Here is a 24,088-nt window from a genome sequence, read left to right as displayed (position 1 = left end):
GGGCGCGTCTGCGCGGTGGCCCGCAGACGGTGTGGGCGGCGCTTCGGTCCGCGGGGATTAGGGCGGTGGCTGCCGCTGCGGGGGACGCCGGGCGCGGGGAAGGACGGGGCTGCGGGAGGACGGGGTGCGGAGTTACCGGAAGAGCCGTCGGAGCGGCCGGCCGGGCCCTCGAGTCGGATGGCAGCGGTTGCCCGGACCCGGCCCGATTCCATCCTGCCCTGCCGGTGCTTTTGTTTGTGTGAACATGAATCGCGTATTTAATCTGGCGGAGAAATCTGGAATCTAAACGTACCGGTCTTCTGTAGCCAGAAATGAAGCTTGTGGTAGCGTTCCCTCACAAACACAGTGAGGATCCCAAATGCCTTCCTTGCAAGCAGGGCAGGGGCGAACAGGATGTGAAGGCTGTAAGGCAGAAGGAACGGCTGTTGGTCGGAGCTGGGGGTGGGAGGAGGCCGATCTTTGGGAAAGTAAAGTCAGTGAATTGTTGGCAGTGAATCAAAGCCATTTAAATAGAGATGTGGTGTTCGGATTCCTTCCTTATTGCTGAGTGTTACTATCTGACGGATAGTATTAGGTAAGTCACTGTTTTTCTAAAGATGCATTTTTTTGCTGCAAAGCTCAGAAAAATATTCTTTCTTATAAAAGAATTGGCAAATAAACATTTTCAAAAGAACATAACTGCAGTTTAAGTAAAGGCCTGAATTCTGGAGCTCTTTTTTTTCCTATTGCAGCTGTGGTAATTAAGGCCAAGCGCCAAGTACTTTTTTTTTTTTCCTTTTATGAATCAAGTTGAAAGCTGAAATTCTGAAATGTACTTTGTGAGGCTACGTAACTGATCAACACTTTAAAAAACAACAGCAACAAAAAACAGGCAGCAGAAGCAAAAGATTAAACACATACCCTAATGAACTTTAGTCGGTGGTGACAGCAGAGACCAGAAAATGTAAATGTAACCACTGAAGTACAACCTTGAAGAGTTTCGTCCAGAAACTGCAATTATGTGAAATAATAAACCTGGCAGAAGAGGGTAAGTGTGAGATATTTTTGTTTGAGGAAGGATTGTAGGCCTGTACAAACAATATTACAGAATTTCTAGGGGAACATAACTAGTTCTGCATGCTGTAGTCTATATGCAAATGGTGCTTAAAATGTCTTCTCATCACATAACTGCAAGCTACTCACATCTACAGTAACATAAATGTTATTAGAGCTATAACTGTTTGTAATTAAAATGTCAGTTTTGACAGAGTGTTTGGGTGTTGAAGTCTTCCAAAATTGTTGTCAGAATCTATTTTCAATAATAAAGTCTATTGGTTATATTAATTTTTCTCTTTTAACGTGACTTAATAGGAATATTTTTTTTTCTTCAGGGTTGTTATGTGCATGCTTAATAAAAGCAGGTTAATTGAATCAAGTGCAGGCCCTGTGTGTGCTACTGCTCAGCTGAGAGCATCAGGCAGCAGAGAATACAAACAAGGAAAAGGGTCCCTTCTCACTCAGTGGTGTGACCCCACCTGAGCATTCAGCTGCTTTTGATCAACATCTGAATCTACGTGATTCCTTTTTGAGTTGTTCTTTTGGGCCGCTAAATTATACTTCCTTCTATCTGGTTTAAAACTGTTTGCTTAATTTTTCTGTTTGCTTAAATTTTGACTACCTATTCTATATTTTATGAGTAGAAATGAGTAAATCATTTCTTCAGTCTCATTTTTTCCCTCCCCTTTTTTCTCTTCCTGGGTACTCTTTTGTCAACTGTCGTAATTTAAGTAGTTCCTCTTCACGTGAAAATCATTTTGTAGTTCTGATCAGTGTTGCTGTGTTTGTGTGTACTTAAAAAAATATATATATATTTTTAAAGGAGAAATGCACACAGATATGTGCATTAGCAAGATGCACAGTGATCTTTTCATCTGGTAAAGCTGGTCTTAATAATGGTACTGGTAATAATGGTAATTATTAAATGGTAACTGGTAATAATGATACGTTTCCATCTTTCAATCTTTTGGTGTTGAGCCTATATATTCTTAAAGCCTTATTTGCATATGACTTCGTATTATCCCAGCCTTCCTTTTCTCAGAATAATGGACAGCCGGTAGTGCGTTCTGTGTTAACTGTAGAACTTGGGACGCTCTTAAGGTTTGGATGCACAGCAGAGGCAGAACGTTGGACGGTGACATCGTTGCCCAGCGATACGTGCGGGGCGGGCGGGGCAGGACAGAGCAGAGGCGGCTTCCCAACCGAACTCCGGCGGATGGAGCCGGCAACGGAACGAGCGGCGCGGCTCCTCCTCCGCCACACCCGGCACTGCAGGAAGAGGAACAGCCGCGCCCAGCTCCCGGCCGGCCCCGGACCAGCGCAGCGCTATGGCGGCGGAGGAGGTGGACGGCTTGGGCGTGTCCCGGCCGCACTACGGCTGTGAGTACCGGGGGGCCCGGGCTCGGCTCTGGGAATCGGCGGCGCCGCCGCCAGGACACATCCCGACCGGCGACGCCCAGCCCGGTTTGCGCGGTCCGTCCCTTCCCGGGACCGCCGCTGGGCGCGGAGGCTCCGGCGGGGGGAGCGGGGAGCCTCGTTTCCTGGGGCGGCGCGGCGCGGCGAGCCTCCCGCGGGGCGGGTGCCGTGGGTCGCGCGAACTCGCCCGAGCTCGACGGGTCTTTCGCGGGCGGTGGAGAAGAGCACCGGGAGAAGGCGGCGGACGGGCGGGCAGCGCGGGGCCGTCGCTGGCCGCCTGCGTGAGGATCGCTCGCGTGTGCCGTGGGCGCGCTGCGCGCCTCGCCCAACATGTCCGCCGCGGGGAGGGGACGCGGCGGGGCGGGGGCTGCGCTGATGGAGCGATCTCGGCAGGAGAAGGGCGCGGCGGGCCGCTGCCGTGGCGGGCCGACCGCTGCCTGTTTCGGCAGCGGTCCTTCGTCTACCATCCGAATCGATCGGATGCATTCAGGTAGAACGCCTTCGTCTCCTCGAAAATGGAGGAGCTTGCTCTGCAGAGGGGGCTTCGATTCGATGTTTCTGTGGTGTGTGGTCGCTTGTGCGAGACGTCACGTCAAAAGCGAGCAAAGATGGAGCAGGCGCTGTGCGGCGGATGGGAGATGGCGAAAGCGGCGGTCGGGGCGCGGCCGCAGGTGGGGTCTGCGGGAGGGGCGGGGGCGGCAGCGCTGCTCCTCGCTCGGGGGCGGTGCCGCTTGGCGTGAGGCCGTTGTCAGCTCTTGTAACTTTGGGAAAGGCTGAAGTAATGGGAAGAATGTGTGCGGGTACCTCGGACGGCTTTCTGAGACGTCCTGGCCGTTCTTACCAAGGCTTTGCTTGATCTCAAATGCTGTGGTTGGTATCTGATCCATTGTTTTTGTTTGGAGGTATTTCAGGCGTAAGCTAACCTTTGACGAACTACGGTACAAGGTGTTTCCCATTTGTCACGTTCATCCATTAAACTTTTAAAAAAAAGTGGCTTTTTCAACATGAGAGCATGGCAGAGGTACTTAGCAGTAAGTGGAAGATTTAGGCATATAACTGTAGGATTTTGATCCAAAGATGATATGCAGGTTGTGGATCTAAATTATCCTCCAGGTGATGGCTGAGAGGAGCATTTCTGTTATTTTAGGGATGAAATATAACAGTATAGAAGGAATTACATGGTGTAAAAATATGCAGCTGTCCTTTAATCTTTGACTGCCAAAATCAGTATGTAGGTGGAGAGGGACGTGTCACTGATGTGCTTCTGAGAAAGAGAAAGGCAAAGCTAGAATGAAATGGTTTCAGAGAAATTGGCAGATGAGGAAAAGTTGAATCAAAGTCAAATTGAGAAATCAGGAAAGATGGAGAACTTATGCAATAAGGGTGGAAGGATAAGGAAACCATGTCTCTTGTTATTTGCAAAGCACATGTGTATTTGTTCATTTTTCTGAGACAAATAATGCCTGGGATGAGTTCTTGTGAGGAAGGTAGGATATGATTTGTGATGTTGTATGGGAACTGCTGAGTCACAGCTGACCCACTGATTGAGCACCTGGGGAAAGGACTGGTCAGCCCTGGGAGCACAGATGAAGGCAGATCAGCTGTGGGACAGGAAGGGGTGCAGCCTGGCTGCACCTCTCTTAGAGCTCATTTAAGGGCTGGCTGCCGCTGTGGAAGGATCTCTTTCTGGAGATCCCTCCTTGGTGAAGCTTTTCCCTGTGAACCTGGAATCTTCTGATACGGGTGAGCAATCTTCTTCCCTTCTTTCATGGCACCTTTCTATTGTGCCAGTCCTTCCATCATCCCACCTTTGTTATGATGCCTTTTCCACTGTGTTGATCTGTCCAGTTGCTACAGATGTTCAGTCTTTATCTATCTGAGAGTATTTATTTGACTACTTGCAGCTGTCTTGGATAATGAAAGGTTAACAGCAGAGGAAATGGACGAAAGACGGCGCCAGAATGTAGCCTATGAATACCTTTGTCATCTGGAGGAAGCAAAGAGGTAAGAATAAGGGAGTTTCAAATGCCTGGAACTTTTAAAGTCATGATATTTTGTAAGGGGAGTAATTTGGATGCAGCTTACCTCCTATGTGTTTCTAGATTCGTTGTGTTGCTATAGTGTTTTGGTATTCTCAGTGCTGAAAGGTTCCTACTATTACCTAACTTGTATTTGCCTTGGTGTAGTATTACCTTACTACCTGCTTATGGACATGAAGAACAGATTATTCTCTTTCACTTATCTGCAGCCTTTTACACATTTTTATTTGTAACCTGACTTTTCTTCTCTTATTCTTCTCTTAAACTGGAAACCCAATACTTTCATATTTCTCCTTGGGTCCTGTTTAATAGACCTGTGGTCCTTTTTCCATGGATTGTTCTGACTTCTCTCAACTCCATGTCGTTTTGGAAGTGCAGTGCCAAAACAGAAGCTTTCAAACTGAGGCATTGATGTTCACACTTACAAGAGCCCAAGTATTGCGTTGTGGACTCTGATAGAAGTGCTGACGTCATTACATTCCAACATGGTATCTACGTTTTTGTAATGATGTCAAGTGGTGGAGTTGTGCTGAGTTGCCATCTGTCATGGAGTTGGCCAGATCAATCTACATCCGTGACAGGGGGGGCACCAGGCCTCTGCCCTCCCCCCCACCCCAGTCCCACAGAAATAGGAAGGAAGGGAGGAAAAGAACAGCAGCAACAATCTATGGAGGAAAACTTATTTTACTATAATATCGGAATACAAGATAACACAATAGATACAATTTAATTGAAATTGAGATTAATAAATCAGACAAGATGAGAGAGAGTTCCCGGGACCAAGTCAAACCCTGACAAAGGCTGCCCAGAGAGTTTGATTGCCCCGTCCTCAGAGGTGTTCAAGACCAGGTTGAATGGGTCCCTGGGCAGCCCAGCCTGGTTAAATGGATGGCAATCCCGCCCAGGCAGGGGTTTGGAACTGTGGGGGTTTTAAGGTCCTTCCAAACACTAACTGTTAAGAGGAGCTATAACAGCACCATTAACAGGAGGAAATAAGATACGGTAAAGTCTGTTGTTATAAGGAAAGTCAAAGCTCTGTTATTGAAAGTCAGACCACAAAAATGTGTGTGCCTTTTCTGCTTTTGTAGTAAGGTGGGGTAAAATATATAGGCCAGGAGCGTAGACTTCATGACAAAATTGTAAGAGGGTCAGCTAGAGGAGCTTGAATCAGCCATAGAGTCTTGAAATAACTTCTGTGTTATATATGAGTCTTGAAATAACTGGGATCAGATGGGCTTCATCCTAAGATGCTGAGGGAGCTGGCAGGGGTGATTGCTGAGCAGCTCGTGCCATCTACCACTGCTCCTGATTATCTGGAGAGGTCCCAGAGGACTGGAGGCTTGCTGATGTGACTCCTATCTACACGAAGGGCCTTAAGGAGGACTCAGGGATCTTACAGGCCTGTCAGCCTGACTTCAGTACCAGGGAAACTTATGGAGCAGATCATCTTGGGGGAGGTGATGTGGCACGTGCATGGCGTCCAGGGGATCAGGCCTAGCCAGCACAGGCTTGTGAAAGGCAGGTTGTGCTTGACTAACCTCATCTCCTTCTACGACTGGATGACCAGCCTGATAGATGAGGGTAAGGCTGTTGATGTAGTCTGTCTAGACTTCAGCAAAGCCTTTGACATAGTCTCTCATAGTATTCTCCTGGGGAAACTGGCTGCCCGTGGCCTGGACAGGTATACTCTTCTTTGGGTAAGCAACTGGCTAGAGGGCCGTGCGCAGCAGGTAGTGGTTAATGGAGCTAAGTCCAGCTGGCCACCTGTTACGAGTGGTGTCCCCCAGGGGTTGGTACTGGGGCCCATCCTGTTTAATATCTTTATTGATGATCTAGATGAAGGGATTGAGTGCGCCCTCAGTAAGTTTGCAGATGACACCAAGCTGGGAGGTGGTATTGATCTGCCTGAGGGTAGGGCAGCCCTTCAGAGGCATTTAGACAGGCTGGACCGCTGGGCTGAGGTGAATGGGATGAGGTTCAACAAGGCCGAGTGCTGGGTCCTGCACTTTGGGCACAACAACCCCCTGCAGTGTTATAGGCTTGGGGATGAGTGGCTGGACGAGTGTGAGAAGGAAAGGGACCTGGGGGTGTTGGTTGATGCTCGGCTGAACGTGAGCCCACAGTGTGCCCAGGTGGCCAAGAGGGCCAACGGCATCCTGGCCTGCATTAGAAATGGTGTGGCCAGCAGGAGCAGGGAGGTGAGCATCCCTTGTACTCAGCACTGGTGTGGCCGCACCTCAAGTGATGTGTTCAGTTTTGGGCCCTTCGCTACAAAAAAGAAAATGCCCTGGAGTGTGTCCAGAGAAGGGCAGCGAAGCTGATGAGGGGTCTGGAGCACAAGTCTCTTATGAGGAGCGGCTGAGGGAGCTGGGATTGTTTAGTTTGGAGAAGAGGATGCTCAGGGCAGACCTCATTGCACTGTACAACTTCCTGAAGGAAGGTTGTGATGAGGAGGGATTTGTCCTCTTCTTCCAGGCAACAAACCGGACCTGAGGAAATGGCTCCAAGTTGTACCAGAGGAGGTTTAGGTTAGACATAACCACCTGTAGGGAACCTGCTTTGGCAGGGGGGTTGGACTCGATGATCTCTGGAGGTCCCTTCCAACCCCTACAATTCTGTGATTCTGTGATAAGGAAGAACTTTTTCTCTCAGTGGTCAGGCTCTGGAATGGCTGCACAGGGATGTGGTGGAGTCGCCGTCCCTGGCAGTGGTCAAGAGGCGCCTGGATGAGGAGCTGCGAGATCTGGTTTAGTGCTTGTGGTAGCAATGGTAATGGGAGGATGATGATCTTGCAGGTTGTTTCCAAACATATGATTCTATGAACTACCAAACCTTTTGTGAAAATTGAGTAAAAAGATACTTGTTAGGTGAGCCTATGTTTGAGAAGAAAATTTAAGTGAGTTACAAAGACAGGTTGGCTACTATATGTAGACCAGCAGCAGCTAAATCGTGGGCTGGAGGAAGAATATGATGGGGAGATGGTATCTTCTGAAGCACTGACTGCTGGGCTCTGCGCTTAACATTTTTTATGGAGCATTACTGTTATCTTAGTGACTCGGGTTGTCTGATAGTGCTGTACCGATGTTCAGCCTCTAATGCTAAATAAATACTGTGCTGGAGAGTGATGTACTAGTAGTAGCAGCATGGAACTTACTTAGCATGGAGTTATGTTTACAAATTGGAATTGTACTTTGTTCTTGCACTTCCAGGTGGATGGAGGCCTGTCTGAATGAGGAGCTTCCTCCCACAACAGAACTGGAAGAAGGATTGAGAAATGGTGTCTACTTGGCCAAACTTGGAAACTTTTTCTCCCCCAAAGTGGTTTCTGTGAAGAAAATCTATGATAGGGAGCAGACTAGATACAAGGTGAGAGCTGCTGGCTGTGGATACTGGCTTAGGTAGACCTCAAATAGGAAAATGTGCAGATAGAGGTGTGGCCTGAATAAACAGAAAGTTCTTTTATATTAATATTAACTGCGAAGCGGGTCCAAAGAAGGGCCACAAAGATGAGTGAAGGGCTGCAGCACCTCCTCTGTGAGGACAGGCTGTAAGAACAGGGGCTCTTTAGCCTGGAGAAGATTCCGGGAGACCTTATAGCAGCATTCCAGTACCTGAAAGGGGCCTACAGGAAAGAGGGACTCTTTATTAGGTCATGTAATGACAGGATGAAGGGCAATGGCTTTAAACTGGAAGAGGGTAGATTTAGGTTAGGTATCAAAAAGAAATTCTTTACTGTGAGGATGGTGAGACCCTGGAACAGGTTGCCCAGTGAGGCTGTGGGTGCTCTCTTCCTGGGAGCATTCAGGGCCAGGCTGGATGGGGCTGTGAGCAACCTGGTCTGGAGGGAGATGTCCCTGCCTATTGCAGGTGGTTTGGAACTAGGTGATCTTAAAGGTGCCTTCCTAATCAAACCACTCTGTGATTCTATGTGAAACATCTTTGTTTGAGAATATCGGGTAAGTGAGGGCTGTGGACTCTTTATGTCTGATCTTACAGCTGTGAAAGAACTTGTGGTGTTATAAATAAGCATTGTAATTGTGTATATAGAAGAGTTCTGACACGTTTTTTTTTTCTTTGGGTGTACTGTTTTTTTTTCACTGTATTGTCAGCTGTGATATTTTGCATGTCCTCTTCTTTCTGCCTATTTTTATTTCAGGCAACTGGTCTCCACTTCCGGCACACTGATAATGTAATTCAGTGGCTAAATGCCATGGCTGAGATTGGCCTTCCTAAGGTAATTTCTGTGTTGTATGTGCAGACTAGTATGTAATCTCAAAAATAACTTTATGTTCTGTTGGAGTATTTCCTGTTGCACTAAAACCAGCAGAGTTCATGTGGCTTTTTCATTCTTTAGACTTGCATTTGTATAGATTTTCTATCTAAGAACTTGATGAAATCTTCCATCCTGCCTTGAGTGAGAATGATTAGGGGCATAATAGCTACTTCTTCTATTCCATACTACAAACCTTGCATACCATGTACAGTATGTTGTTTGTACTCTGCATTCTATTGCGCAGTATCTGAGCTGCAGTTAGATTGTGGCAATTTTTCTGAAATCTGTATTAAAAGAAGCAGTGCAACAGAAAACAGTTAGCTCTCAATTTGTTCAGATTAACTTAAAAGCTTCATTGGCAGATTTGAAATAGGTTTCAGGTATGGCTTAAATATAAATTATTGGCTACACTATAGGAATGGCCCAGTATCTCACAGGAGTTTAATAAACATGGTTGCCTGAAAATACACGGACCTTGGTAGTGTTATGTGGGCACATGAAGGAAGGGGAATGCACTTTCATGCATGTAGAACTTGGGCAGGAAAGAAGGAGCTTTGGTTTGGATGAAAGATTAAAAAAAAAAAAAATGTGTGAATTTACGCAGGAGATGTGCTAGGCTCAGAGAAGCGTGAAGTTTTGGTTTTGTAGATTGTTTAATTAGTGTACTGCAGAAAATTTGGTCTTAGCATAGTTAGGACATTTGATTATGTAGTGGATGTATCGTTCAGCTTGCTAATTTTGTTTTATCTTCAGATATTCTACCCAGAAACTACTGATATCTACGATCGTAAGAACATGCCGCGCTGTATCTACTGTATTCATGCACTCAGGTAAGGCATGCAAGGCAGAAATCTCCAGTTCCTTCTGAAATCTGCCTGGAAAGCTGAACGGTGAGGGAAAGAAGACTGGGCTGAAGGGTGAACAGGGACTAGCAGAGCTGTTGTAGATCTTCGCTCCAATCTTTATGTAGGATGGCTTAGGTTTGAAGAGACCTTAAATATCATCTAGTTCCAATCCTGCCATGGGCTGGTTGCCCCCCCACTGTATCAGACTGCCCATCTGACTTGGCCTTGAATGCCTTCAGGGATGGGCATCCACAACGTTCTCCAGGCAACCTTTTCTAGCATCTTACCACCCTATGATAAAGAATTTCTTACTATTATCTAGTGTTTGTTTTTTATGTCTCAGAATAGAATAGAATCTTTTGAGTTGGAAGGAACCCCTGAAGTCCTACTAGTTCAATTCTCCTGCAGGAGAACAGGGATGACTACAGCTAAATCAAGTTGCTCTGAGCCTGATGTGAACATCTCCAAGGACAGAGCTTCCAGCATCTCTCAGGGCAACCTGTTCCAGTGCCTCAGCACCCTTACTGTAAAAAGAAAAAACCAAACAAGTCCCACCATACTTTTTCCTTATATCTCACCTAAGTCTACCTTCTTTAAGTTTGAAATCATTTCCCCTTCTCCTACCACAACAGATCCTGCTAAAGAGTCTAGCCCTTTCCTTCTTACAGCCTCCCTTTAGATACTGAAATATAAATGCAGGAAATTTAGATATTGCGTGTTGAGGTAACGTAGAAATGTGAAATTGTCAGTTGTTTATTTTCCATGCAGTTAAAACGGAGTTCCATCTGAGGCGCAGGTTTTTTTTTTTTTTTTTTTAGTAATTTATTTTTAATGATCAGATACTTTACTGGAGGGTACAGGTCCATGAGATGTGCTGAGCCATCTTGACAGACGAGTAGAGAACTTGCTTCTCTTTCCCCAGTCCCAGTTGTCTTAGCTTTGTATCAGTTCCATTTTTCACCAAGCTTCTTTGTTAATCAGATTAATTCACTGAAATTACAGCGGGGAAAAAAATGACCAAGTGAATGTGCTTACATCATAGTAGTAAGTCACATCACCTTATTAAGGCTATTTTGACACAGCACTGATGAGGCCACACCTGGAGTACTGTGTCCAATTCAGGGCTCCTCAGTGCAAGAGAGACGTGGAGCTGATGATAAGAGTCTATTGGGGCCACTGAAATGATTCAGGGTCTGAAGCATCTTTTGTATAAGGAAAGGCTGGAGAGCTGCGGCAATGTGGCTTGGAGAAGAGAAGGCCTGCAGGGTAAAGAAGGATGCAATCTGATCAGTGTTTATTAGTATTTGAAGGCATTGTGTAAGGAAGACTGAGCCAGGCTCTGTTTGGCGGTTTCGAAGGACAAGGCAGGAGGTAATAGGTGTCAACTGAGACACAGGAGGTTCCATCAGAGTATCAGGACACACTGTATTTCCTGTGAGGGTAACCAAGCAGTGGGATAGGTTGTCTGATGAGCCCAGGAGATCCTTTCCTTTGTAACTGTTCAAAAGCGGTCTGGACACTGTCCTGTGCAACTGGCTGCAGGTGATGCTGCTTGAGCAGTGAGGTTGGATGGGAAGACTTCCAGAGGTCCCTTTCATCTTCATTCTATGGAGGCTTCAGGGTGATGAGCAAGTCAAGTGCAGCTGAGGAGGGAAGGAGACAGGAGGATCAGCTTGTACCTTATTGGTAGTTGTGAGCTGTTATATGGGTTGGTATGCTGGAATGGTTCCTTTGATATTTTTATCTCTTAAATTATGATATCTTAAAATTAACCATGAAGAAAAATTAGTCTTTCTCATGACTTATTTTCTTTTGTAGCTTGTACCTGTTCAAATTGGGTCTTGCCCCCCAAATTCAGGATTTATATGGGAAGGTGGACTTCACAGGTAAAAAACAAAAATAAAAAAATGAAGTTTGTAGCAGTATGCACTGCCTTTATTTCAGCTGTAGGGGATATTGTCTAGGTCAATGAAAGGATTGTTAATGTCAGTTTTTCCCAAATGCAAATTAAATTAGATACTAATGGTTGTGAAGAGTTCCAGAAGTTAAAGTGGAAGGTTTGTTTTGGGTGCTTATTAGCCAGGTTGTTAAATAGTCATTGGTTCGCTACCGTTATCTTCACAAATAACAGCCCCTTAGTTTTTCACTTCTGTTGAAAGATGTTTTGGTGTCACTTTTATCCCTTGGGAGAGGTTTCACTTCAGTACTTGGTAAGCAGTTCTGGTCTCCTTTAAGAGTTTAAAGCAGAGCTGTGTGTGCCCACGCAGATGCCTCCTCAAGGTTTCAGTTGCTTGATTGTTGCAGAAGTGCCTGATTTGTGTGTTTTGTGTTGGTGAGATTACTATCTGAAGACATACCTGATTTAAAAGCTTTGTTTTCCTGCACAGCATTTACTAATTGTACCTACGAAAGGCTGAACTTAAATTGCGCTGCTTTTGGGTTATTTGGGGTTTATCAGCAGCATGTCTCCATATTCTTCATCCTCTTTTCTGCAGGAGAAAAAAAAATAAAATACATTGTTTGGGCATTTTCTTGACCTGTTTGCCACCAACTTTGAAGCACCTCAGAATAATGGAGTGTGTTTCTAGATTTTTGAGTTACGTGATGTTTTCTCACGGGGAAGAATGCAGAATACTTACCTATGAGTTTCTGGGATAAGCACAAATTTTAGGAAGGAGTGCAAAATGACAGCAGTTTCTGTTTGTTTTGCTTACTTTTACAGAGTTGTACTCAAAGTATAAATGAAACAATGATATTTACTGTAGTTACTCCAGCCTTTCCTGTAGCCACAGCTAATATTGTGGAGCTGGTTCCTAGTGTACTATAGATTGTGCAACACTTTTTTTTAATATATGTTTCAGAGGAAGAAATCAGTAATATGAGGCTTGAACTGGAGAAGTACGGCATACAGATGCCTGCCTTCAGCAAGATTGGAGGAATTCTAGCAAATGAGCTCTCTGTGGATGAAGCAGCATGTAGGTTTCATTTTCATGTGATTATTCAGACCAAAATATTGTATACTAAGTGTCTGTTTTTATGTCCCTTGCTGTAAGAAAATACAAACCTTCTGGAAGACAAAAGAGGATTGATATGCATCCGCCCCACTGATTGGGTTAGCTGACATATACTACTGGGAAGTAGGCCACGTTTTTTGTCAGGAGCACCAAACCCTGCTGGTTTTGCTTTCTAGTTAACTTCCAGATAATTTTTCACTTTTCAGTCAAGTTCTCAATGTTTAACAGGACTGTTAGGTTTGTGAGTGACTAACGGGCTTCTTTTTCAGTACATGCTGCTGTCATTGCCATTAATGAGGCAATTGACCACCAGGTTCCAGCTGACACTCTTGTGGCAATGAAGAACCCTAATGCCATGCTAATCAATCTTGATGATCACTTGGAATCTACTTACCAAGACACTCTCTACAGAGCAAAAAAAGACAAGATGGAGAATGCTAAAAACAGGGTAAGTAAATGTTTTTAAACTAGCGATTTGTTCGTATTGCAATTTTATGTTGTAGTTTTAGGGGAATGCTGAGTGAGTGTATTACAGTCCTGTGAGAGTAGTATTAGGGGGATTTATTCCTGCTGATGTTCTAATATTGACCCCTGTAATCTGTTTTCCTATTGTAGAAGACAGGCAGCAGCACTTGTAACTGTGTTCAGCTCCCTTAATTATGGGTTGCATATGTACATGCAGCATTCATATCATCCTTTATACTTTGGGAATTTTCAATATTGATATATTTTTACAACAATGAAATGGTCAGAATAACCAACTGACCCTCAGAAAGATTCCAGGTAATTTTAGAATACTGTATAACAAATATTCTACATATGTTGTTGGCCTTCCATGTTCTGAAGCTTTGTGTGTTTATATAGAGCCTGTAAACTGGATTAAGGTGTTTCTGTACTGTTTGAATTGGAGTTTGTGTCGTTCTAGGACTTATTGCATATTTAGGTCACAGGTGAACTTCTTCTCTCACAGCTCTGTATAGGTGTTGATGGTCACCGACTCTTTCCGTGACAGGATCATAAAACTTTGTGAAGATGAAGGAGTTTTATTCATTTTTATTTTATCTTCAGATTTCCTCAGAAAATTCGGAAAGAGAGAGAGATGTATATGAAGAACTTCTGACTCAAGCTGAGATTCAGGGAAACATCAATAAAGTGAACAGTAGGTATCGTGCTAAAATAATAGTTCTGATTAAAAGCATTGTTTAAAATGATACCTGTGCTCCTTCTTGCTTTCAGTATCAAGCAGAAAGCTTCTGGAGTGCTAACATAAATGGAAGGCAGCTGTTCTGTTGTGGTTTTTTTTTTTTGTTTTGTTTGAACACGTTACCCATATGTATGTAGTTGTAAGCTGCATTTATTTTGACTTCTGCTGCCCTTCCTTAAGAGAATGGATTGTCTGTGTTGCTGCTGGAGCTGCATTGCCGTTCTCCTGTCCTACTGAGTAACTCATGTTATGTCCATCCTCCAGCCTCTCGTTGAAGTAGTGCTTTGCAATTGGCTTTGGATATCTTCCATTCAGATTACATGCCTAATTTGACAACCATTAGATCTAAGACTGCTTCTGAGCAGTAGGTTATATAGGTGATGGGACTTATTCTTTTAATGTTTCTCTGAAAATTCTGCTTTACTGTTGCTAGCATCTGCAGCCATATCCAAGATTGGCCTCGCTTTAGAACAAGGAGATGCGTTAGCTCTGTATGAAGCTTTAGCAGCACCAGCCCTGGGACTCCGAGGATTGCTACGAGAAAATTGTGACTGGTATTTCAAGCAGTTTTTGAGTGATAGACAACAGAAACAGGAGGTATGCAAAAGCCTGGATCACTGTGATTGCTGTTTTACATTTTTATTTATTTCCCTTTCACCATCTCATTGTCCTTCGCGTGCTAATTGCTTGCAGTATACACGCATAACAGTTTAGTGTTGCTTTGGAAAAGCTTTATAGACATAACCAATGTTTAATGTATGCTTAGTTTTCATCTCTGCGTATGAAAGGCCAGTATAATGCTTATACGTATAGGTAGGTATATGTAATTAAAATACTTTGAGCAAACTTTAAATTATATATAGAGCTGTACAATAAAGGCACGTATTTCCTCTTATTTTACTATTTTCAGCACTCAGGCAATGTGAATATTTGTGTTTTATAAGTAACTGTTGGATAAGCACTGTACTATTTTCACTGTGGAAAATCCTGTCCATAATCAAGGTTGACATTAGCTTTTCATTTCAAGCCAACTCTTCGGTAGATTTTAGGTGCAGGTTGCTTATGTATGCTACATAAAAAAATTCATGTAGTAGATTTAAGAAAACAGCATTGTCTCAGTTATTACAATGTCATCCACAATAATGGGGGGAAAATAGGGTGCTATGAAGGTGGTTACTTCTGTGTGAATTATTTTTTGAAAAGGTACACCCAAGCAGAGATGTAAGGGATCGTGTGCCTTCAGACCCAAGAAAAATGTGGACAAATTAGTTGTACAGTTCCAGCATACTAGATCTTGGGTATTGTGGTGGATGCATATGTACATTTTGGGTGTAAAACACTGTGACTTGGTTGCATTACTGTGACTAATTGAAGTGCCTTAAGGAAAGGCTGTTTTCTTCTGTTTGTTTATTCCTTTTGCTGAGCTATTTGCACTGAATGAGCTGATGTTGTTTCACTCTTTTGTTTTTTTTCCTCAGGCTGGCATTGCTGGCCTTCTGCAGAAGGAGGATTTACAGTTGGGAGTGGATGCTGCTAACAGAGCAGCACAACAATATCAGCAAAGTAAGGAGTAGCAAAAATGATAGCGACAAAGTATCTGTGGGGGATGAGAAAGCACAGTGTTTGTGTTCACATGAGGTTATAGCAGGGCTATCTCAGACTATCGTGGATGTTCTTTAAGTAGTTTGAGGCTACTGAAACATGGAAAATAATCATGACAGCTGGCTCTGGTGTCTTCTGTCAAGCTCTTAAAAATACTGCTTGAGATAACAGCAGATCAGATGAAATGCTGAGCAGCATGGAGCTTGTGTCCACCTTAAATAATTCTTTTCCTAGGCAGTTTGTGTTAGACTTTGTTCTATGGCCCTGTGAAGGAAATCTGGATTGCTCCGTGAGGTGTTAAAACTAGCTTACCTGTTGACTACTGACATAAGGCTTACTTGATTTGAGCTATGGAACTTTCAGCTTTTTTTTTTTTTTTTTAATGGCTGTTTCTAGGTATCAGATAGCAAATAAAACGTAGATCACAGTGGCTGGATTTGTTTTTTAATCAGATGCTTCTGACACCATGCAAAACTCTCTTCTGGAGAAAGTTCCAGAAGCTTTCAGTGTTTAATTCTGGCTGTACAATAGCAATTAGTTCAATTTATAACACATAAAAAGAAAGCTGATAGGGATCTGGTTACAGGTGGTTTAAATTACAAGAGGGAGATGGTGCAAGTCTAGTAACTAGGAGGTTACCTTCAGAGAACCAGTAAGGTACTTTGTACTGCTTGATGTTTATTTCCCCATTTGTGCTATGTTAAAGTGAAAACACTGTAGGGTGTAGAGGACACTGTAGAATGCCTGGTACTGCCATGACCAGTAATAGATACTGGAAGGAAAAGTTGTTATGAATTACCTATGAAGAACATTGGCAGTTCTGAGGCTTCTTATTGGCAGAAGGAGGTGAGACAGTCCTCTGATAATCAGACAAAAGGTAAACTGGTTTAAAAATGAGTCTTACTTTGAAAAGAGCCTTGTGTAGTCTGGTTGTTTACAGTAATGCAGGACTAGTTGGGTAAACAAATGATCGGAAAACCTATAGGGGAATTAGGTTGTGTGTGTTTGTGGTTTTTTTTTTTTTTTTTTTTTTTTTTTTTTTTTTTTTTAGGTTAGGGTTCTTACTATTGAATACAGTACAAGTGCTTGCATTACTGGGAGCCCAACTGTCTGCCGCCGTTGTTCTCATGCTGCCTCTTTGATGTGCTGCCTCTTCAAACTTCTAGGGCTGGCAGCAGTGACCAGAATTAATGCTGCAATTAGAATGGGTGATGCAGAGAAGACTGTGGCAGAAATGATGAACCCAGAGGCCCAGCTACCAGAGGTTTATGCATTTGCTGCTGATCTTTATCAAAAGGAGCTGGCCACCTTGCAGCAACAAAGCCATGATGTAAGTAATACATTCTTATTTCTGTAAATTGATATGGATCACCAAATCTGCCTTGTCTGTTTCACTAAATGTGCCTGTCTTGAGTGTTGGTAGAACTGCCTTGATGCTTAGTTTGTTCTGATGTGATGCTTAATCTTGAAGTCTTGAGCTCCTCGGCGCTGTAAGATTCTATTTTAATCTCTTGGTGCTCTAGCAATGGTTTTGAAGAGCAAGTGTAATTGATCTGTATTCCCCTTTGTATGCAGGGTAACCTCACCCATGCAGAATTATCTGTTGCTGTAGAGATGCTCTCTTCTGTGGCTGTGATTAATAGGGCTTTGGATTCAGGGGATGTGAGTACAGTATGGAGACAACTGAGCAATCCTGTCACAGGTCTGACAAACATTGAGGATGAGAACTGTCAGAGGTGAGTGTTTTGAAGGTTCATGTCAGTCTTTGATACTGCTCACGTTCATGAGAGGTTCGGTTTTCTTCCCCTTACACTTCAGGTTCTTTCACTGCTTACTCCAATATTAATTTATTCTCTCTCGGTTCTTGCATCTTGTCTTTGCATTCACCGTTTCTTACTAATCTGCTCTGAGTACCGTCTCTCAGACCTTTATCAAGGTTTCACAACAAAGCTATGTTGTGGCCCTACGAGGTTCTCAATTGCACTAGGCCAGCTCCTGCCCTGTGTTTTTTGTCTGAAACTGTCATGTGGTGTTTTAGTGCTTTTCTTGGTTGTTTTGCACTGGAGCTGACCACCTTGCTCATGGTCTTTTGTCTTTTTCCTATTCTTTCTTTCGTATATGTCAGTTTTAACCCTCGTGTTACTTCTTCCATTTTGTGTTTGGTTGTCATTGCTGTCTTGTGTGTTCCCTGGCCAGTTTTTCATGACATGATACTTGCTGGTTTTGACTTTTGTTCTTTGGCAGATATATTGATGATCTGATGAAGCTGAAAGCTCAGATGCGTGCAGAAGAAAATGAATTTATCACATGGAATGATATCCAGTCATGTGTGGATCGTGTGAACTTAGCTGTGCATGAAGAACATGAAAGTAAGTTTTGCTTGATCAGTGCTAGACTGATCCTAGATCATAAGGTGTGCTAAAACTAGGTGCATGCCAATGAACAATCTTGTTGCTTGATTCATATAGACTGAGATAGTTGCCTTTTGCCACTGCTTCTTATGTAGCTGAGTTGCCCTGAAAAGGCTGTAATGTAGAGAGGCTTAAATGTTATGTCAGAGCCTGAAATCTTGACTGACTTGCTGTCTGGATCTCCAAATAGACACGGGCTTCCTGTGTGGCTTCAGTTCATCTGATCACGTGACCCAAACAAGTGCATGCCATGTGCATGCGTGCACCAAAGCACTAGTTTTGCAGCCTTTTATTTGTGAGGTGTCACAGCAGAAGCCTGGAAGTTCATGTAATCCTGCTCCTTGTTTCTTGTAACACTCCTATATACAACAATAGGGACAACAGAAAACCCAAACCAGCAACCATAAAATGCAGAAAATCTTATAATGACGTAAGTTGACATCTTGTGACATAGTTTTGGTAGGAAACTTTTTAATTCTTTCACCTGCTAGTGTTTCATAGAATGGCCTGGGTTGGGAAGGACCACAAAAATCATTTAGTTTCAACCCCCCTGCTGTGTGCAGGTTGCCAGCCACCGGCCCAAGCTGCCCAGAGCCACATCCAACCTGGCCTCGAGTGCCTCCAGGGATGGGGCATCCACAGCCTCCTTGGGCAACCTGTTCCAGTGCAAATATGTTCAGTTTCTTGTGTGCCCCTGTGCATGGATACTTCTTATCTAGTGTCTGAGGAAGTCCTGAAGTCATAGCGACATGTACCCTTCTACTGTCCTGAAACTTGGTTTCAAATTCAAGAATGCTTTCTAATGAGGAGCTGTAACATATTGTTGTTTCACAGAGTAGTCTTTTTCTGCCCCTGTTGGCTAATTAATCAAGGGTAATTACTGCTTAATCCTCTGTGCCCTTTCCTAAGTCAAAAGTTGCTATGTCTGTTTTCCTTCGTTCTTCATGAGATGGAGTTGTGTCAACCGTTGTGTGTGTGTTTTTGTAAGAAAGGTCTTTCTTTTCCTACTTTCCCCCAGCACTCATGGGGAGAGCAGCATGCATAAAGGTGTGCATACTGTGTATGTACACACTGTAGGAGGAAGCAAGCAGTCTGTACCGTAGTCTGCCTAGGTGACGGGGAGTTGTCAGATGAAGGACAGAAAAAATGCAGGCATTCTATGGGCTAAGATAATACTGAGAGGGAAATGCAAGTGATGCTGAGACAAAACATGCTGTTACGGCCTAGACATCACTGTGAAAAGATACTCCGAACACACCTGGGTGCCTTCCTGTGCAACCTACGTTAGTGAGCCTGCTTCTAGTGAGGGGTTTGGTCTACATGATTTCCAGAGGTCCCTTCCAACCCCTGTGATTTTTGTGCGTCTGTGATTCTCCAAATGAACTGCCCAACAGTTCAACTTAAACAAATTTCATCTAGTTATTGGTGATGTGGAAACTTAAGATGAAAGATCTGGCGCGCTAGCAGTCATGGAAGCAAATAATAGATAATGTTAGATCTTTTAATAGAAGGCCTACAATTAGGTATTTGTGTGTGTTAGGCTGTGAAATCACTATTAAAGCAGAATAGAGAACAGTAAGAACAAAAAAATCTAGCACTACTGAATGGGGGAAGAGGAAGAATGGACTGACATTTTGAGTGGATTTTGTTAAGTGTTCTCTGCAGCTCATTGCTACTACTTGGACACGTTTAAAATTTTTCATTTCAAGTTTTCTGTCAAAAAAAAATAGAGAAAAAGCATGAATTAGACAATACTTAGTTGTTGTTTGCTATCTTACTGTATGTTTCTGTGTAAAAACAGTGGAGTCCTGCCTGCAATCTATCTTACCTTGAGAAATAAATAGAAATGTATATTGGAAGCCAGTTTGATGGCATACGTCTGAGAACAGAAGTAGGTATGTGAATATGTAAAATTTACACAGAGCTTATTTTTACTAAACATAATTTAGAGGTGATGGCAATTGATGTGGAAGAATAAGGACACTTCAGAATGATGTGAATATGTTTCACTACATTCTTGAAAGCCACGGTTAAGAAAACAATTCAATGGCTTAGTTTCACAGAAAAAGTGAAATGGTGTGCGTTTAAAAAAATAGAGTGCAGGACAGAAAGAATTCTAATGGTAGTCTTGGTCCACTACCTGCTATAACTTTGAATAATGTGTGAAAGGAAGGCTTTCTGTAGGTCTTCATAATGTTCTTGAAGTATGCCTCTGTGCACTGCTGTAGATAACAAGTTTCGTGGAATCACGGGACATCCCAAGTTGGGAGGGACTCACGAGGATCATGGAGTCCAACTCCTGGCTCTGCTCTGGACCGCCTAAAAATCAGACCATATGTCTGAGAGCATTGTCCAAATGCTTCTTGAACTCTGGCAAGCTCATTGCTGTGAGCGCTGCCCTGGGGGAAGCAGTTCCAGTGCGGGACCACTGGAAACAGAAATCCAACTCAGATCTCCCCTGTCACATCTCCAGGCTGTTCCCTTGGGTTCTGTTGTTGTTCGCCAGGGAGCGATCAGTGCCTGCCCCTCTGCTGCCCCTGGTCGGGAAGCTGTAGAGCACCACAAAGTTTCCGCTCAGTCTCTTCTCTGGACTGAGGACTTCAGGTGCTCTTCGTATGTGTTCCCCTCTGGACCCTACACCATCTTTGTAGCCATCCTTTGGACACTTTCTAATAGTTTTATGTCCTTTTCATACTGGGGTGACCCAAACTGTACAGAGTACTCAGGATGAGGCCACAGCGATGCAGCGTAGGGTGGGACAGTCCCCTTCTCTTGACCTGCTAGTAGTCCTGTGCTTGATGCACTCCAGAATACTGTTGGCCTTCCTGGCTACCTGGGAGCACTGTTGACTCGTATTCAAGTTACTGTCAACCAAGACCCTCCAATCTCTTTCATCATGGCTGCTCTCCAGCATCTCCCCCCTTAGTCTCTATGTACAGCCAGGTTGCCCTTTCCCAGGTGCAGAATCTGTCACTTGCTCGTACTCAATTTCTTGCAGTTGGTGATTGCTCAGCTCTCTAATTTCTCAGGATCTCTATGCAAGGCCTCTTCACCCTCAACAGATTCAACAGTTCCTCCCAGTTTAGTGTTGTCAGTCAGCTTGCTCGTAACAACTTCTAGTCCTACATCCAAGTCTTTATGAAAGCATTGAAGAAAACTGGCCCTAAAATAGAGCCCTGGGGAACCCCTGGAGTGACTGACTAACAGACCGGTGTGACCTCGTTTACTGTACTGTACCCATCAGCCACTCATTCACCCACTGCATTGTATTGTTGTCTAGTCGTATGTTGGATGTTTTGTCCAGGATTCTGTGAGAAACGGTGCTGAAAACTTTACTGAAATCCAAAAAGCCCTCAATGGGCTTTTCTAGGTGAAATACAGAGGTGACCTTGTCATTAAAGAAAGCATAATTAGTTAAATGGTCCTTGAAATGGTGCTTTTTTACAGCAATCATACCATCATCTTAGCAGTCCTGGTTCTTGTGGTGTCCTTAGTGTGTGTATTGTTCCTTAATCTTTGCTCTGTCCAAATGCAGTGCCTGCTATAAAACGCTCCACTTTGTGATTCTTCTACTGCATGCAGAAGGAAAAGCTGTAGTCTTTGGGTGTTTTAACCCAAGTTGTATCCACTCTGAGCTCCTCGCTTTCTTCTAAAAGATCTTTGTTGTAAACTATCCAACTGTGATTTGGGCTGTTGCTTCTTTCAGCAAGCAACAATTGAATATTCAATATATCTTGAATCACATGATCTCTGGGTGTCCATTCCAACCCAAATTACTTTGTGATTTGCTGTAGGCTTGGCATGTGTGACTCAGGCTTTGTTCACATTTAGCTAACTGTAAGCTGTCTATTTATGTCTGTTTTTATTTAGTTGAACTGTAGTCCTCGCTGTCCCTGTCAGCACCCACATCTTTTGTAATACAGCTCATAGTATATGCATCCAATAAATCCTGGTATTTCAGAAGTGAAGGCACTGTATTTTTGAATGGTGTTCTGTGCAAAGCTATAGCTTGGTGTGAAGAGCTTTATTCTGAAGGATTCTTGAAAACTCGTGACTTACTAGCCCTGGCCATTGAGGTTTTGATAATTCCCTTCTAGTGGATTTGAGCTACATGTTGAAGAACTCAGTTCTGTCCATTCATGTGGTCTCCCTGAGGGATTTTTTTTTTTTTCCTTTTTCCTTTATTTATTACCATGTCCAGAAATGTGTGGCTTCTTTAAGGTGGAGAAGTGGTCTTGCTTTCTTTACTAGTAGAAAATGATTGCTATTAAAATGTTGCTATTCTCAGCGGGTATTTGGTTTAGCACTAATAGCACTTTTCTTCCATAGCACAGTTTCCTGATGATGGCAAAGGATTGGATAAGGATTGAATCTTTGTGTTTCTTCTTCTACCCCTTTCTCTCTAGGGATTCTGGCTATTGGGCTTATCAACGAGGCGCTGGATGAAGGAGACACCAGGAAAACTCTGCAAGCCTTACAGATTCCTGCAGCAAAACTGGAGGGTGTAACCCCAAAGGTAGCTCAGCATTATCAGGACACACTGCTTCGGGCTAAGAGAGAGAAAGCACAGGTGGGTGTAGTTAAAAGTATCTCTCAAGAAGCCTTTGTATCTGTGTACTGAGGGCATTCCTGATCTTAAAAGCTGGGAAACAGATCTGGAAATGAAAGGGTCAATGCTGCATGCTATCAGCTGATGTTACCTGGCCAGTTTGGATCTGTCTGTATGAAGGAAAGAGAGATGCAGACATAACACGTGAATCTTTGTGAACTACAGAGATGGACTTATCTTAGGTCCAGAGTGGCACACGTACCTTCTTTTTGGAGATATAAGGAGATATGTTCAGTTTCATTTCTTTTTATAAGAAGACAGTGTTTATTCTGATAGTTCTGAATTTGCAAATGCAAGTCTCCTTCAGTCTCATTTTTCTAGTGCTATTTTTTTAAATGTATCCATAGGTGTAGTTACATAAAGCAAAAATAAAATTTCAGAAATAGGAAAAAAAAACTTGTTAGATGATGAATTTGTCCAGAAGGAGGGGAAAATAGAAAACAAAATGTATGCTTCTAGCAAGATGTGTATGGATGCCTGTCACTCACTAGGTGACACTGCAGATGCTATGTATTTTTTGCGTGGTGGTTGTCTGTTGTGGTAGCCCAGGACTTCTCCTGACTTAAATGGAGTTGCCACTTTGCGTAGCTGGTCTGTATGTACAGGTGAAAATGGAGAGAGGAAGAATGATCTCACCTTACTGCTTTAGGAAGGAAGATGAAACACTATATGGGTGGTGTTTGGTTGCCCTGCCTGGGCAGGGGGTGGGAGATTCGTGATCCTTGAGGTCCTTCCAACCCTGTGATTCTGTGGTGTACATGCTACTGATTTTTTTTTTTTTTTTTTTTTTTTTTCAAATAGATGAGTGGGATGCTACTTTATTTCCTTATACTTACAAAGAAGTAGCAGATGTGCTTCCTTTCAGTTGCCTAAGAGTGTTTAATTTTTTTTTTTTTTTTTTGTAATATCTTTCCAGTTGTGGAGCTCATTGTTCTAATTCCAGCAGGGATTTTAGCGTAGAGACTGAGATGATACTGTGTTCAACATTGGTGTTTTTTTGTATGTTTGCTTGCTTTGTTTTTTTGACTAAGTGTAAACCTTCACGATGGCGATGTCCGAAAACTGCACTGGTGATGCAGATCACTGAACAGCTTCCTCAGTGGCCCTGAAAGGGTTCATGTTCCTCAGGAACCCATTTTGTGCTGAAGCATTTCCTCCTACTGAGTGAGAATGAAATAACGAGTTGTTCTTGGTCTGCACGTAAGCTTCTGCCAGGCTGGATTGGTGACTTCAGTTGACGTGAAATTACCTCATTGAGGCATATGTTCAATGTAGGGCTCCTCCCTGCAACATGGCAGCAATTTCAGAGATCGTGAGATCGTGGTACAGACTAGCACTGTGGGTAGAACAGTTGCTGTCCTGAGTCAACGTGCTTACTAGCTGGTGACTTCTGTACCTTGGGACTGAGAGGGATTGTAGTTCAGCAGAAGGCAGGGGATCTGGCATATGATGCGATTTCTCATGTGATGAGCAGTGAGAGAAGTGTTAACCCTGCAATGTGTGACAGCGCGTGTCCCTGCTGGGGGGACTGTGGCAGTAAATGCACAGGAAAGATCAGACGGTTTTGATAGTCCTGGGATTGATGACTGCTGATAGAGATGACAGTGCAAGAGTTTGTTCCTTTAAGTCTCCCACCCTTC

At 43.5% G+C, this 24,088-nt stretch overlaps 1 protein-coding gene across 1 annotated transcript in view; it reads left to right on the top strand.

Moving 5' to 3' along the window:
• The first annotated feature begins 93 nt into the window (after positions 1-93).
• Positions 94-24,088, top strand: part of IQGAP1 (IQ motif containing GTPase activating protein 1) — a 49,832-nt gene continuing 25,837 nt past the window's right edge. The window contains exons 1-15 of the mRNA XM_048956921.1: positions 94-2,415; positions 4,356-4,455; positions 7,700-7,856; positions 8,647-8,724; positions 9,517-9,593; positions 11,427-11,494; positions 12,470-12,583; positions 12,892-13,070; positions 13,691-13,781; positions 14,260-14,423; positions 15,305-15,389; positions 16,595-16,758; positions 17,004-17,164; positions 17,673-17,797; positions 22,246-22,409. Coding sequence (XP_048812878.1) covers positions 2,364-2,415; positions 4,356-4,455; positions 7,700-7,856; positions 8,647-8,724; positions 9,517-9,593; positions 11,427-11,494; positions 12,470-12,583; positions 12,892-13,070; positions 13,691-13,781; positions 14,260-14,423; positions 15,305-15,389; positions 16,595-16,758; positions 17,004-17,164; positions 17,673-17,797; positions 22,246-22,409 — 1,779 coding nt within the window. The 5' untranslated portion in view covers positions 94-2,363. The remainder of the gene's footprint in view (positions 2,416-4,355; positions 4,456-7,699; positions 7,857-8,646; positions 8,725-9,516; positions 9,594-11,426; positions 11,495-12,469; positions 12,584-12,891; positions 13,071-13,690; positions 13,782-14,259; positions 14,424-15,304; positions 15,390-16,594; positions 16,759-17,003; positions 17,165-17,672; positions 17,798-22,245; positions 22,410-24,088) is intronic.

Source organism: Lagopus muta, chromosome 10 (genome assembly GCF_023343835.1).
Source record: "Lagopus muta isolate bLagMut1 chromosome 10, bLagMut1 primary, whole genome shotgun sequence".
In the NCBI taxonomy this organism is placed as follows: domain Eukaryota; kingdom Metazoa; phylum Chordata; class Aves; order Galliformes; family Phasianidae; genus Lagopus; species Lagopus muta.
Note: the sequence above shows the minus strand (reverse complement) of the source record. Positions and strands in the feature narration are given on the sequence as shown.